The 15,301-nt window shown below is 35.7% G+C and overlaps 1 protein-coding gene across 6 annotated transcripts in view; it reads right to left on the reverse strand.

Moving 5' to 3' along the window:
* Nyap2 (neuronal tyrosine-phosphorylated phosphoinositide-3-kinase adaptor 2) overlaps window positions 1–15,301 on the reverse strand; it is a 270,048-nt gene that overhangs the window by 11,851 nt on the left and 242,896 nt on the right. For 5 of the 6 annotated variants that reach the window (XM_076914927.1, XM_034521092.2, XM_076914926.1 and 2 more), the window contains one exon: window positions 9,196–14,596. The exons of the other annotated variant lie outside the window; for it this stretch is intronic. In XM_076914927.1, the coding sequence (XP_076771042.1) occupies window positions 14,369–14,596 (228 nt within the window). In that variant the 3' untranslated portion in view covers window positions 9,196–14,368. Of the gene's footprint in view, window positions 1–9,195; window positions 14,597–15,301 lie in introns of those variants that run through there. 6 annotated transcript variants of the gene reach the window in all.

Here is a 15,301-nt window from a genome sequence, read left to right on the forward strand (position 1 = left end):
CATCTGTTGACCTTTCTGTATTTTCAACAGTTAAAGTTTCACTATTCCCACCTCTGCTTTACACACATTCATCACATTTCTTTCACTTTCATTTTTCTCATGTCAAAGAAATAATTACCCTCACCTTTACATCTCCATGATATTCTTCTGGTCTTAGGCATCTATATTATATTTCATGTGGCTATCGTTCTTTTTTAGGGTTTTCCATAGACATTCCATAAAATGCTTTTCAGTTCCCAAATTCCTTAAACTGGAGGCAACTCTATTGGTCTCTATCACCATAATCAAGAATGTAACGTTTAGGAGATGTAGAAGATGTATTTTATTAGAGATGAGAAACAGTGCTTAATGATTTGAACAACTTCTTCTGAACCTGTTTTGTCCTAGCCAATTGTATTTTCATGTTCAATGCAGGACAAAGTAGAAGCACGGGAGCTCAAAGACATAATCTGTGACCAAAGTAAATAGGAATGACACCAGGCCAGAAAAAAATATGTTCTCAAAGGCACTACCTGTAGCTAAGTGCCTATGTCCAAAAATAAATACAGAACTGAAGATTCTATTAGTTACTTTTGTGTAAAATACAATGAGTATTTAAAATGTGTTATCTATCTGCTGGTATTAATGAACTATGAACCCAACAATTATTTTAGATCAACAAAATATTTTCACTAAAAACAGTATTTCTATTATGTGGCAATTCCCAAATCCATTATGGTGATAACAGTATGATTGGCTAACTATAGCATAGCTTATAAATTCTCTGCAGATAATACACTTCCCTCTATTGCTGTCTCCCAGGAACCACTGCCACCATCTCAACTTTGACAGGCAAAGGATTGTGTTGTCTGTAATCTACTTACTTTCAAACACTTTGCTGTGGACAGGGGCATCTTTGTCTGTGAATCTAGTTGTGATAGCTTAATATCAAGTTTAACTGAATAATAGACACATTCTATGAGAAAATATTTCTTTCTGTACATTGTAATTAGAAACTAAAACCCAGAGCTAGCCACACGAAGGGTGCAAGCTAGTCCTATCTTCATCAACCTTCAAGCATATTAGCGTAGTAGGATGGATATGGAAATGCTCTAAGGTGATGAAGATGATAGTCAGTGCATGAGCAGTTCTGCCAGAAAATCTCAGAGATGAGGAGCTGCAGAGCATACACTGGCATGAGGATGACTTCCACCTTCAATTGGTGTCAGAAACCTGGGTAGAGCTGTCATCTGACCTGTCACCCATCTGTGAACATCCATTTTTTCCCACTCTAGTGACCTTGCATGCAAGGAAGTCTTGAATATATCTAAAAGATTGAGAGTCCAGCCTCCCACAAGCTTCAGGTCTGAAAGCAGAACTATACTTTGGTTTCCTTGAAAGCAGCTATTTGTAAGTATAAATTAAGTATACAGACTTTGGTTAGTTACACTTGACCTGCTAACAGCATATGGAGCTCTCAGCTGCCTGCAGCTATGTATAGCTAGCCACTAATGCCTATTATAGCAGCATAAGATGGATAGAGGGCATTTTATGTTGAGTTAACTGCATATGTGTGTGCCTGAACATGTACTTGTGTGTCTGTGTGTTCATTAACAAAAGGGAAAAGGATCAACATTGTTTTTCTAAAGTATTTCTCCTGGCTTAAAACCTGAAAGGCAACAGGGAAGAAATGAGAACAAAATATGTTTTGATCTGATAGGACTAACATTTCTTGTCCCATTATAAAATATCATTAGTAACTACACATAAGGTTGGACATGCAAAATATAGTTACAAAATACATTGATCCAGATAACTTTTTTAATAACAACCTTCCCTATCTGAAGAAATGGTATGATTAAAAAAAAATCTGGCATCTTTAAAAAATGTATTGATGAATCTGTATGGTTACATTTTAACTAGTGTATAATGACATATTAAGTCTAAGTACCTTGCTTCCACACTCAACACACAGAATCCTACCATCTCACCATCAATTAGCTTTACCATTTAAAACAGTATCCGCTAGCATGGATACACACATCTTTTCAAAGTAACAATGGAAATTTAAAATGCTATAGAATCAGATAAGAATAAAATAGTGAACAATAAAACATAATCTACCTTTCTTTTCCTATATCTCTCACATTTCATAAGGGCACAAGAGTTAGTTTTCAGTACTCTCCACGGCACATATTCATGTGCAGAAAATGTAAATGAAGAGGCATGAATCCTATGGTGGAATGTCTCAGAGCCGTCTACATACCTGAGCCCCTCTTCTTTGCAGTTACAGTAAAAGGGTCCAGACTAGTATATGTACTTGTATCCAAGATAGAACACAAAGAAGACTCCCAAGTAACCTGAGGTGAGAGCTATATGCAAATGGCAGCAAATCCCCCTTGTGTTTTAAACTACTAACATTTTTGGGGCTTATATCACCGTGACACATACTGATCAGTTTTTATATAATTTTAATCCAACCATTTGCATAAATCACACCCAAGTGTTCACACATGCCAAGTAGTGGCAGCAAACTGACTTACACATGTGTGTAGTGACAGTTTTTAATTCCATGGGAATGGATATTAACCCTGTCTGATCATTATTTGAAATGCCTATCAGTCATTTAAATTTTGATGTTTCTGATGAGCTACAATATCTGCATGTGACATTTAATTTGTAATTTTTATTGTTGACTTAATTTATATGTTTCTTTATTTGCATCTACTATGAATTTCCTGATGATATGTTCCTTGTGAATGTTTTAATTTTTTTGAATTTTCATACTGATTTTATTTTTTATGCATATGAGTGTTTGCCTGCTTATATGTCTGTGCTTGTGGTGGTCAGAAAGGGGTGTTAGAACCTCTACTACTAGAGTTATAAATATTTTTGAGGTTCTACATAGGAGCTGAAAATCAAACTCAGGTCCTTTATAAAAATAGGAAGCACTCTTAACCACTGAGTTATCTTTACAGGCCCTTGATTTTATTTCTGAGAAAGGGTCTTGTGTAATCTAGACTAACTTCAATTATTCTAAGTAGCTGAGGAAGACCTTGGACTTCCTGATGTTGATATAATCTTCCATCCTCCACCTACAGAGTACTGGAATTACAAGTGGGCAACAGAACATCTGGCTTGGGATTTTTGTTTGTTTGTTTGGTTGGTTGGTTTGGTTTTGTGTTTGTTTCTTGCTTTTTGTCTTGACATGTTAGGTTTATTTAGGTCTTTACATATTTAGGATACAAACAATTTCTCCGAGTCTATCCCTTTCCTTGCCATCTGCAGAATCATTGGTTTTTATTTCCTTTCTTAGTAAAACCTATCCAACTTCTAGACAATGAAATCGGGAGCTTGGGTGTATTTAAGAGCTCTTTACCACTCAGCAATAATTTCAAAATGAAGCACAGTCTATCATCAGCTAACTTTTCTAGAAAATTCTGTAACATAATTGGGGTTTTCTTTATGTTTTTTTAATACTAGTTTCTTCATAGATATATTTTACTTCTCTTTGATGTCATCTATTCTATACTCTTGCTCCTTCTCTTTTTGTTTCAGTCATCTGATCTTTATGATGAGGCTTCAGGGGCACATTAGGAAACCTGTCAGGCAAGTTGCTTGTATTGTTTATTTCAATTCCATTTCACTGATTCTCACACATCCGTAAAAGAGTACAGAGTCAGCCAGTTTAATACAGAACTTTGTTGGGTAATAAAACCTTTAGATTACTGTGTCCTATAGATATGAAAAGATGCCTCTGGGGCTCCTTCCATAGAAACAAGTGGACAATAACATGAGAGGCAGAGTGGGACCTCTAGGACTCCACCCTAAGGAGCTGATTCCATATCTGCTGCTGAGTAAAGAAAGACACCACACTATGAGCTCTGTATAACAGCAGATATTTGGCTTTAAAATATATCATCACCTCATATCTTGAGTAGTTCGGATGAAGAGAAATATGAAAGGATGGTTCTTTCACTTAGCTCTGTAGACTGAGGTATTATTTCTAGAAAAAAATCATGTAATTTACTACATATGGTATAGAGTGATTCTATGATTGGCTTTTTCAATACCGCCTATATATTATAGTCCCTTGGGAAACTGTGGGAGTAGAAATAAAAATAGAGAAGAAGAAAGAAAAAAATTTTTCTGGTCCTGATACCAAGCCCATGATAAATTCAGAGTCTCTGATAGTGGGACCCCAGAATCGAGGCTTGAAATGCAAATCTGCCAAAGTGGATGTTCTGTGTTTTCACAGGTTAAAACATTATCATAGTTTGGTGAAACGGGTTCATGTTTCTCAATCTAAGGATAACTGGGGACAGAGCTAAGATTTAATCATTACCTGTGTCTGAGCTTCTCTCTGGTTATTGCTCCTCTGCAGTAGATATAGGAAGCCAATGTCTTCCTAAACAAAAGCAGAGAAGACAGACCTAGTTGTGGCTGCTCAAAAGACTTGTCTGTGGAATAAAGAATCAGCGTGTTCTAGAATCCAGGAAGAGGTGTCAAACCTCAGGCTTTATAATTCCAATGCCCCTGCTAAGAAGATCTCAATGTAATGAGTGTGCGCAATGAAGTTTGAGAATCTCTGCTTTTATTCTCAAATATGTTAGAATCACCTGTGGGATTTTATTTTTAAGCCATCTATGTACTTACCTCAGGATGCCTCCTTTAAAATCCTTTATCTTCAGTTTTATGAATTCTTTGAAATCCTTCTACATTGTACTTTGATCAGATTCTAGCCCCAATTATATTCCAGATCCAGCTGTTTTTCCCTGTCCACCCAACTTTGTAGTCTCTTTTATTTTCCTCACCAAGTCTTATTTGTGGCACCCATATATTCACCCATATATTCTCGGATGTGTGACCATCCACTGGAAAATTGTTGACCTACCAGTGGCAACATTTAAAGAAACCTGGCTCTCTCTCTCTCCTAGCAGCTTACATTTGTCAATGGCTCCTCCATTGGGAGTGGAGTTTTGTGCTCCCCTCCCCTCTTCATGCTGGAACTTTGTGTGGTTTAATCTTGCACAGGCCTTGTTCATACCATCATATCTCACATTGTGAGTACACGTGTATAACTGCCCCCTTTTGTATTGAAAAGACTGTTTCTTTGTAGTCATCCCACTGTCTGTTTTACTTTCATGATCTGACTACTTTCTCTTCCTCGGTGATCCCTGACACCTTGAGGGAGGATATATGATGTCTTATAGGGGCTGCATTTATAGCTGAGGATTCTGCAACCTCTTATTCTTGGCACCTGACCAAGATGCGTCCTTGAGAATGAGTGTTGTCTTGTTTTGCTCAATTTGACACAAGCTAGAATTATCAGCTAAGAGAAAAACACGATGCAGACGTCTTTATACGTTCAGCTTATAGGACCATATAGAGCATTTCCTTTTATTAGTGACTGATGTGGGAAGGCTCAGCCATTGCAGATGGTCTTAGGTTATATAAGAAAGCAGGCTAAGCAAGCCAAGAGGAGCACACTTGTTGGTAGTTTTCCTCCATGATTTCTGCTTCAGTTCCTGCATTCATGCTCTGAGTTCTTTTTCTGACATGCTTCAGTGATGCCCTGAGTGTACCCTGAGATTTGTAAGCTTTTGATTATGGTCTTCATCACAGAAATAGAAACCATAACTAAGGTATTACTGTGATAGACCTGGTCATTTGAGAGCATGGAGTAATCCAGACTTTGCTGATGCTATGGTGTGCTTACAGACAAAAGCCTAGCATGGCTGTCCTCTGAGAGACCCAACAAGCAGTTGACTGACACAGGTGCAGATACTTACATCATCCAGCCATTGGACTAAAGTTACAGACCCCTGTGGTTGAATTAGGGAAAGGCTGGAAGAAGCTGAGGAGGAGGGTGACCCCATCAGAAGATCAGGAGTCTCAACTAACCTGATCCTTGAGATCTCTGACACTGAGCCGCCAACCAGGCAGCATACATAAGCTGGTCTGAGTCCCCCACCACCACCACTACAACCAACTCATATACAGAAAAGGACTGCCTGATCTGGCCTCAGTGGGAGAAGATGCACCTAACTTTTGAGAGACTTGAGGCCCCCAAGGAGTGCAGAGGCCCGGAAGGGGGTAGAGACATCCTCTTGGAGACATGAGGAGGAGGAATGGATGAGGAATTGTGGGAAGGTGGATTGGGAGTGGAACAGTGGCTGGACTTTAAAAAATTAAATGTAATAAAAAAGAAAAGGAAGAAAAAGACAGGACTTTGCCACTTAGCTCTAGAAAAGCCATTGAGTGTTGAGAACTTAATGATCTATTTCTGTAGGAACATAGAAGAAAATGCTGATGGAAGTCACAATGGAAGATTGGCTTCTGATGTTTCAGAAGAAAATTTGAAAGTCCCTTGAAGAATCTATTGAGTGCATTAAATATTTATAAATAACAATCTGTGGTTCTGGTTATCTGGGGCTGAAGAATTGGCTCTGATTAATAAGAGACCAGAACTATTGAGGTAAACATTTTGCTTTATTGGGACAATTGATACTGGTCAACTAGGTCTAAAGAAACAGTTGTAATTAAAAGCAACCAGAGTCACTGATGAAAAAATATTATAGGAAGTGTTTCCTTGGGATCAGCACACAGAAGCTGTGATCCAGAGGATCAAGGCTGTACCTTGTACTATCAGCTGAACTTGGCAATATGTTAGAATCACCCAGTGGTCTTGGATTTGAAGGCATGAAATGATCATGGAGAACATCTGGCTTGGCACTGGGAGAAGCCAGGACACCAGCAAAGACACCAGCATTTGTGAGATGACAGTACCATGGGACGACCATGGAGGACAGCAACTATGTAAATATTTTATCAAGGATTCTGAGTGGATCTTAGAACTATGAGCATGACATTACATTGTTGGAGTTTGGATTTGCTCTGATTTGATTGTGACTGTGCCCTGCTTCTTCCATTGATTAAGAAATAATCAGCTTATCCTTTGTCTTTTGATTTTACAGAAGCCCACAGTTGAGAGATTTTGGATATTTTAGTGAGATTTTAGGTGTTTTAAAGAGACTGAATTTTTAGAATGTTTGATTTTGTAAAGACTGAGTTTTTTTTAAGTTTGGAATATGCCTTATATTGATATATTGTTATTTTTTAAAGATTTATTTTTATTTTTATGTATATGAATATACTGTAGCTGTCTTCAGACACACTAGCAGAGAGCATCAGATCTCATTACAGATGGTTGTGAGCCACCATGTGATTGCTAGGAATTGAACTCAGGACCTCTGGAAGAGCAATCAGTGCTCTTAACCACTGAGCCATCTCTCCAGCCCCAATATATTGTTATTAATATGAAATCCTAGAAATGAACAAGAAATAAAAAGTTATTATTAGATAGTGTGTGTGAGGTGTGTGTGTGTGTGCGCGCGCTCGTGCACGCGTATGTGAAGTTGTCAGCATCCATTGTCCTGTTTTGTCAACTTGAAATAAACTAGATTTACCTGAGAAGAGGAAACCATGACTTAAAAGATGCCTTAATGAGGGTGGGGGTGGAGGGAGACAGGCTTTGATATAAATAAATTTTTAAAAAAGATTGTTCTGTGGACAAACCTGTCGGCATTTTCTTAGTGATTGATCTTGTGTAGCTCAGTCCATTGTGAGTTGTATCACCTTGGGTCAGGTAGTATTGTGCTGGATAAGAATGCAAGTTGAGCAAGCCAAAGGAATAAACCAGTAAATAGCATTCTTCTGTGTCCCCTGCTTCAGTTCCTGCCTCTATATTTCTGCCTTGAGTTCCTACCCTGACTTTTTTTGATGATGCACTGTGACCCGAGGCTCTTCTTCTTTGAGCTGACCTCTTTCTCACATTGCTTTTGGTAATAAAAATTAGATACCCTATAGTAATAGAAACCCTAACTAAGGCAGGTGTCTTTCTGTACAGGAAAATCATTAAAAATCTTTTTTTTTTCTAAGCCATATAATGTGATTCTACTTTTCTCATTCTAATATCCTTTTCTGTCATGTTTGGGCAAACACCTGCATGTTAGTAAATATTCCTAAACTACATGTCACCAGAAGAGAATGGGAATTGTTTACTGATCATTCACCTGTTGCTCTTAACATAATTTTATTAAGGTCTGATTTAAAAAAGCAAGAAATACTGATTTAAAAAGTACTTATGATGATGAAAGAGTTCATTGATTTAAAATCTGGGTAACTTATCATAGACTAGGATGGATGCAAGCTTAGAGGGGTGGTGGGTGCTTTAAGGCGTTGAATGGTCATATCTTATTACACCAAGAGGTGGAGTACTACACTGAACAGTTTAATATTTAGAAGGGCTGAGTTAAACAGTGGCCATAAATTAGATTCCTTTTAAGAAATGGCCATGGGAAACTGGAGAAAAACTCAAAAAAGTAAGAGTGCTTGTTGTTCTTACAAAGGACCACATGGTTACTCACAACATCCATAACTCCAGTTCCAGGGCATCCAATGTATACTTTTCACCCCACAGACAATTGGCAATCAAATGCTTCACATACATACATTCAGGGAAAATTTCTAATCATATAAAATGAATAAATCTTAAAAATAAACATGGAAATTTACATTAATTGTACAACCATTAAAGGATAATACGTACTAATAGCTATCTATCTGTCTCTATCTATCTATCTATCTATCTATCTATCTATCTATCTATCATATCTATCATATCTATCTATCTATCTATCATATCTATCATATCTATCTATCTATCTATCTATCTATCTGTCTATATGTCTATATGTCTATATGTCTATATGTCTATATGTCTATATAAAATTATTGAGCCCCAAACTATGATCCAGATACTGAGAAATATTTCACTTACTGACATCCTGACAACAGTAAGCACTGACTCATTATTTCCTTCAAGTTATTTCTAGAAAGATGATCAGTAGAAAACATGACTCAATACCATCCCGCTAAATATCTTATTTTAAAGTATAGCTAGGGGGTTGTTGAATTTTATTCTTTAATGTTCTAGCATTAAATTGGACTGATTTTTGGTTGGTGATGAAATAGAATGAAATGTCAAAATGCCTCTATCGTCTTGGAACAGAATCTGAATTATTATTAAGGACAGAAGGTGTCATGTGGCCTAGAGTTAAGGCCACTGATACTTACCAGTAGCAAGCTTTAAAGTTTCATATGATCTCACAAACAAATTAAAAACTTGAAAGAAGGTGTGCTTTTCTTTAAATCTTTTGAACATGAATGTTTATTACATAAGTTATTAAATGACACTGAAATTCTAATACATGTATAGAATATACTTAACTCTATTGACCTTTTAATCTTGCTTCTTAGTGAATAATTGCGAGAAATGACTGCCATTTAATTTAAACTATTGCTTTTATTATAATTACACGGGAGCACAAATAAATAAGCACAAAATATCATAAAATATTGTCAATTCACTAGAGAGAAATCAATTTGTTTTCAAACAACATCTGGTTACTTCAGTAGTATCAAAGTACATATATAATTACATATTACCTAAAAAAAATCAAGTACAAAAATTAAGAGACATTAAAACATCAGTGTTTATATTATTATGTATATAGAAATGCCTAGGAATACATGAATAGAGAAATTTGTTATCTAATGCTTATTTGCACAAATATTCAGGCACATACCTGACATTGCTAATGAGTTATGAAAAATGCAATATGACATTCAGATCTTTAGATATGGTAAACATGTTAGTGTTGGAATGGATGTTTAATGGTTTTCTTTTAAAAACCCTGTCTTTTAAAAATGTAGTGTCATTATCCACTTAAAAAAAAACCAGATTAGTTCATATAATTTTTCATAGCTATTTGTTTCAAATATCTGAAAAGTCAAGAAAGTAAACATACAATTCTAAATACGTAAACACGCTTTTAGTGCAAGATAACAAAAGTGTGACTGTACTGTGCTTTGATCCTTTTTATAATCACAGTGCACTTACACAAATTGCTACACTATAAATGGTAAGTCCAAACAAAATGAGTGCATACTAAACATTGTCATATATATTATATACAGTATGTATTCTGTATCTGAGTGTGTACATGTTTAAATATAAGTGCTTTAAGGGTGGGCAAGCCCAGTTATATTTGGGAACAAATGAATATTTTGAAGAGTTATTCATAGATTTTTATTTGTGATAAATTCAACAATATTTTTTAAATGTTTCTCCTTCAATCTGAAGCTTCACAATATTTAAATAAAATGTAGCCAGACATTTTCCCAGATTATACACATTTTGCGCCAATAAAATTGATCCAAATATGAGAGGGCTTTTAGCCATCCAAACCCCGAACTACAACGTTTACATTTAACATGATAAAACAGTGTCATCCTTTACTGATTTATACAGATAGCAGTACATATTGTAATGTACACGTAGAGGCTTACATATACACGTATGCTATACTCAGACATAAATTTAGTATATTTTCATCTTTTATTTTGACTGTACACTTGACCAGAAAACAACAAGAACACTGCATATAAGCACTTAAAAACCACCAAATATGTGAGATTGTGTATGCTATTGGAAACAACTGGTTTTTCACTTTGAAAATATTAATGATTACATACTTGACCATATCTAGTTCCACGTTAAACTCTAAGTGTTCCTGAAACTGTATAATTAAATGATACAATTAGTTTCTAAAAAAAAGAAAACAATGGATTGCTATCAAATTATCAACATTCTGCAATTTGTTAGTTATTATTCCAAATCTGCAAAGTGTTTCAAGTATTCCTATACAATGTATGTGGCAATTCTCTTTATCTTCCATTAGAATTTCGGATACAGTCCATGGGGAGAGGATAGTCAATCCTATCAACAGTCCCTTTTCACGTGAGACTTATAGCTTACCTCAAATTTCTTACTCCATTAATATCAGGAACATTTGTTTTAATGTCAAGTGGAAGCATGGTTAATTTCCAAGCCTTCGTAATATAAAGGTTGTATCTGTAGTTGTGTTATTCTGATGACTTTATTAGAACAGTAACTAGCCGGGTCAGTTCAGGTGTGTTGACTTTCTACTTAAGTTATTCAAAAGACTCAAACCAAATTCTGCGTGTAGACAAGAACACACCTATGTCAATATCTCGATTTTCTAGAAGCATTCTAACAAAATCTCATCACTTGTCAACAGTTCAAAACTGTCACGATTTTGAAAAGTGATCTTATGTCCAAACCATTATTTTCTGTTCAAAGGTATATCCTTTCTAAATTAATATGTTATTGAGCTCTTGAGGTTTGCTTTTTTTTCTCAATTATTACATGGCTGAAAATTCATTCTTATTTGCAAAAATCACTTTTTACCTCAAACTTTTGCTTCAATAGCATACAGAGGGAGATATTGGCAGTGTCTCTGTAAAGTGTGATTTCTCATGTAGCGCTGGCATCTGTGATGAGGAAAACACAGTATTTTACTCTTTCCTTCCATCATTTCTACAGAAATTTGTGTCTTCTCTACTAGGAAGTATTTCACACATAAAAGCGTCTTACTGACAGCCAATAAAAATCTGTTTCTACAACATTTGCTGCAAATAGACTATTTGTCATAAGTATGAGTTCTCTTGGCCTGATAACCATGCTTTTATATGATTTTTTTCTTTGGCACTGCTATAGATATGAGCATTATCATGTCCTCATGTGCTGGCTGCAGGTTATCTTCCGGCCAGATTCATACAGTGAAGTGCCCTAATTTATTACCACCAGAGTGTCAGCATGATTTTTTTTCTATGTACTAATGAGTTTTCTCATAACAAAGAGAAACTTGATACAAAGAAGAAGCTGACTATAGAATAGCTAATTGTCACAGGGGACAATTAAATATTGTATAGGCACAAAGTAACAGATCTGAAGTCAAATCCAAGTGAAGCCATTTTTTCCAGATATTCCAATTCTTGCTCATGTAGAGAGAGATTTGGAGAAATAAGTGGAAATGGTGGCCTACATACAAATTGTCAAAAAAAGCTAATTCCTTAAAAAAAAAAAAAAAACCCCACACATTTGAAGGAGTATGGCATGTGGCCATAGTATGAGCATGACAGAACACATGTGAATGGCTGAATCTAACACAAATCGTTTTAGTACTTGTTTCCTTCTGAACAAGTGACCAACATTAACAATTATCTTCTGCCTAATTCAGAATGACATGTGTAAGATCAGCATTTGAAAGACACACTTAGAAATATATTGCCTACCTTTAAATGTCAGGAGAGGGGTCATATTTTCTGCAATAGCCAGAACCCACATGCACTAAGATCATAGAAATGCTGACAGATTGGATGGTGCTTTGTGTTTGGTTGGCTTAAATCTATGAGGTCGTAAACAGCTCAAGTTAAGATAGCAACTTGGGCCATAAACACATTTGATTTCAATTATTCTTTATCTGAAAATGTTCCCATCACGCTTAGATCTGTGCTGTATTGACTGTTGGGCTTGAATTATAAATCTACATAGCTGGTGAAACATAGCGAAGGTATCCATTTACACTGCTTAAGATCTCCGTGGTTTTCTTTATTTGTTATTTCACCTTAGTCTCCATCTTACTTGTACAAGCAGAACTTACAACTTCTTTAAGCATTTTATATATACAGTTCTCCCACTGATTGTTCACACACACACACACACACACACACACACACACACACACACTCACACACAACACATGCTCCCACTTACTATTTTCCCTTATTCTTTCAGCATTATAATTGGACATCAAAATATACATTAATTATAAAACATTAAAAAATTATGTTATAACATTTCAAACTCTCTTCAAGGAACTATTACTGATAAAGAATTACTAGATTTTTTTTTATCAATATAGATTACAAAAATTCCTTAACTTCTGTTATATTTGGTTTTATTGAGCAGCATTGGAGCTATTGCTGTCAATACCCTTATGAGAAAAACTGCTATGATAATAACATCAAACACACATTTTTTTCCTCTCAGAAATATAATACTAAATTGATTGTTACTGAAGAACTGCATACTGTCCATTTTAGGAAGCATAAATAGTAATTTAAATATACAAAATATATGTGATAGTTTCATTTTTATTTATTCGTGGCAATATTTTTCAACTAACAAGTTACTTTTAAAAGATATATACCATTTTTCTTAAATTAAATTTCTTAACTTAAATTTTACCACCACATAAGGTTGAGTCCACCCTATCCTTGATCCCCTGCATTTCCTATATCTTCCTTAAAACAAAATAAAATAATGAAGTGGTCATAATTCTTTGGTCACGGTGTCATAATCAGTAAGAACGGGTACATAGTTATGCACAGAAGATTATGACCCAAAAATTTAATAATTAGCTTAAAGGATTGGCAAGAAATACTTTTCCATAAATGGACTTAAATTTTGAGGAAGGTTGGCATGTAGTATTCTAAAATATTCAAACTGGTAACACGAATGTTTATTCCTTTATTTCTTGTGGAAAACCATGCCTGTAAAATATTACTTAAAAATATTATGTTTACGATGCCTCTGTTTCCCCTTTCTTGAAAACAGCTGTGCTCTTACTGGTTTGAATCTTTGTTACTTCCAATGTCACAGTGAACCCTGGTCTCCTCCAATCAGATCAATGCTGCAAGGATACACATCCCTAAACCTCATTTATGAAGGAAAGTCTGCTGCTGCAATGTCCCAATACCCAATACATCCTACTACCTTTCTCCATAGTCTGACTTGCTAATAATACTAAGTGCAGACACAAGGATATGAACAAAATCTTTATGAAGTCACTGTAGAAAAGATTGTCCATGTAGCATGGGCATTCAGACTGGTGTCATACTTTCATTTACTTCCAATCAATCACTTACAAACTTAGAAAGCAGCAGATAATCTTTACAAACAGGATATTCAACTTTTGTATTGCTAGCACCAGATCACATATTATGTGTTTAAATAGGACTTATACCTGTGAGCTCTTCTATAGAAGCCAAATGTGGGTAGGAGAGCAAAGACATTTTAAATGCAAAAATTAATAAGAAAAGGCATCCAGGGGTTACATATAAAAGAGATAACAAACCATTTCATACCAAATTATATCACCTAGTAAATTTTTCTGATATTTCTGCAACTTAAATATGTGTAATGATTATTATTTTGGGTGTCACTCATAAACTAGCAAAATATTTACAATTTAATATATTCTGGATTCAAAATAATCCAGGATAAGTAAGTGTGCCTTAACTACAAGGACAAACACATTTTATCTGGTAAACCACAGTACTCACAGCCTCCTGTGGTATTCCACATCAACAAAGAATATATGGAACAATTAATTATCACAAGACCGACCAAGTAGACCTCCCTTGAATTAAGCAACGTGGAGCTCGTGCCAATACACGCTCATATGGCAGTATCCCAGAATACCGTTTGCTGTTTAGAATATGGTGGAGGACTGTACTTCTTTGCTCCTGCGTTCTTCTTCCAGCTGGGTAGGATTGGCATGCTATCCTGTTTGCAAAGGCCCTTTTCCGTTTTCTGTCTAGCCTTTATTTCTTTGCACAAGCAACGCTTTTTCTCAATCATCTCAAGCATTGTATGGTCTCCATGAAACCACTGCATGCATGCCACCTAGCAAAAGAAACAGAGTGAATACAGAAGAAAACGATGGAATGAAAGCATATCTTTTGCACTGTGCTTGAAGCTATTTCAAAAACTCTCAGCTATTTCTACACCTATTTTTTTTTTTAAAAAAAAACAATGTTTAACATGGATTAATAAAATACAATACTCTTTAATGAAGCAAAAACCGAAAGCACAGATGCTATAAATAAATATTCTATTTAAATTGGTAAACATCATGACATGATTTAGTAACACTGTGGACATAAATACTTCTGAAAATATTTTTGAAACCCTCAATAAAACCGATGGCATGGCGCAATAAGCAAAAATGCTTGTTTCCAAGACCAATAACCTGCATTCAATCCTGGAATGCATGGGGTAGGAGAGAACCAACTCCCATGAGTGATCCTCTTCTGACTTCTACAATCATTGGTTATGACCTCTCCTCTCTCTCTCTCTCTCTCTCTCTCTCTCTCTCTCTCTCTCCCTCCCTCCCTCCCTCCCTCCCCCTCTCTCCCTCCCCCTCTCTCCCTCTCTTCCTTCTTCCCTCTATCCCTCCTTTTCTCCCTCCCTCCCTCCTTCTTACCCCCCCACACACTAAATAAGAAAATAAATGTTTGTTTAAAAGACCACAATGTGGAAGAAATACCTTTTATTTTTTTCTAAACAATTTTTCAAATTCCAGTTTTTAGATTGGTTCCATTTTGTTAT

The sequence above is a fragment of the Arvicanthis niloticus genome, chromosome 17 (assembly GCF_011762505.2).
Source record: "Arvicanthis niloticus isolate mArvNil1 chromosome 17, mArvNil1.pat.X, whole genome shotgun sequence".
Lineage (NCBI taxonomy): Eukaryota > Metazoa > Chordata > Mammalia > Rodentia > Muridae > Arvicanthis > Arvicanthis niloticus.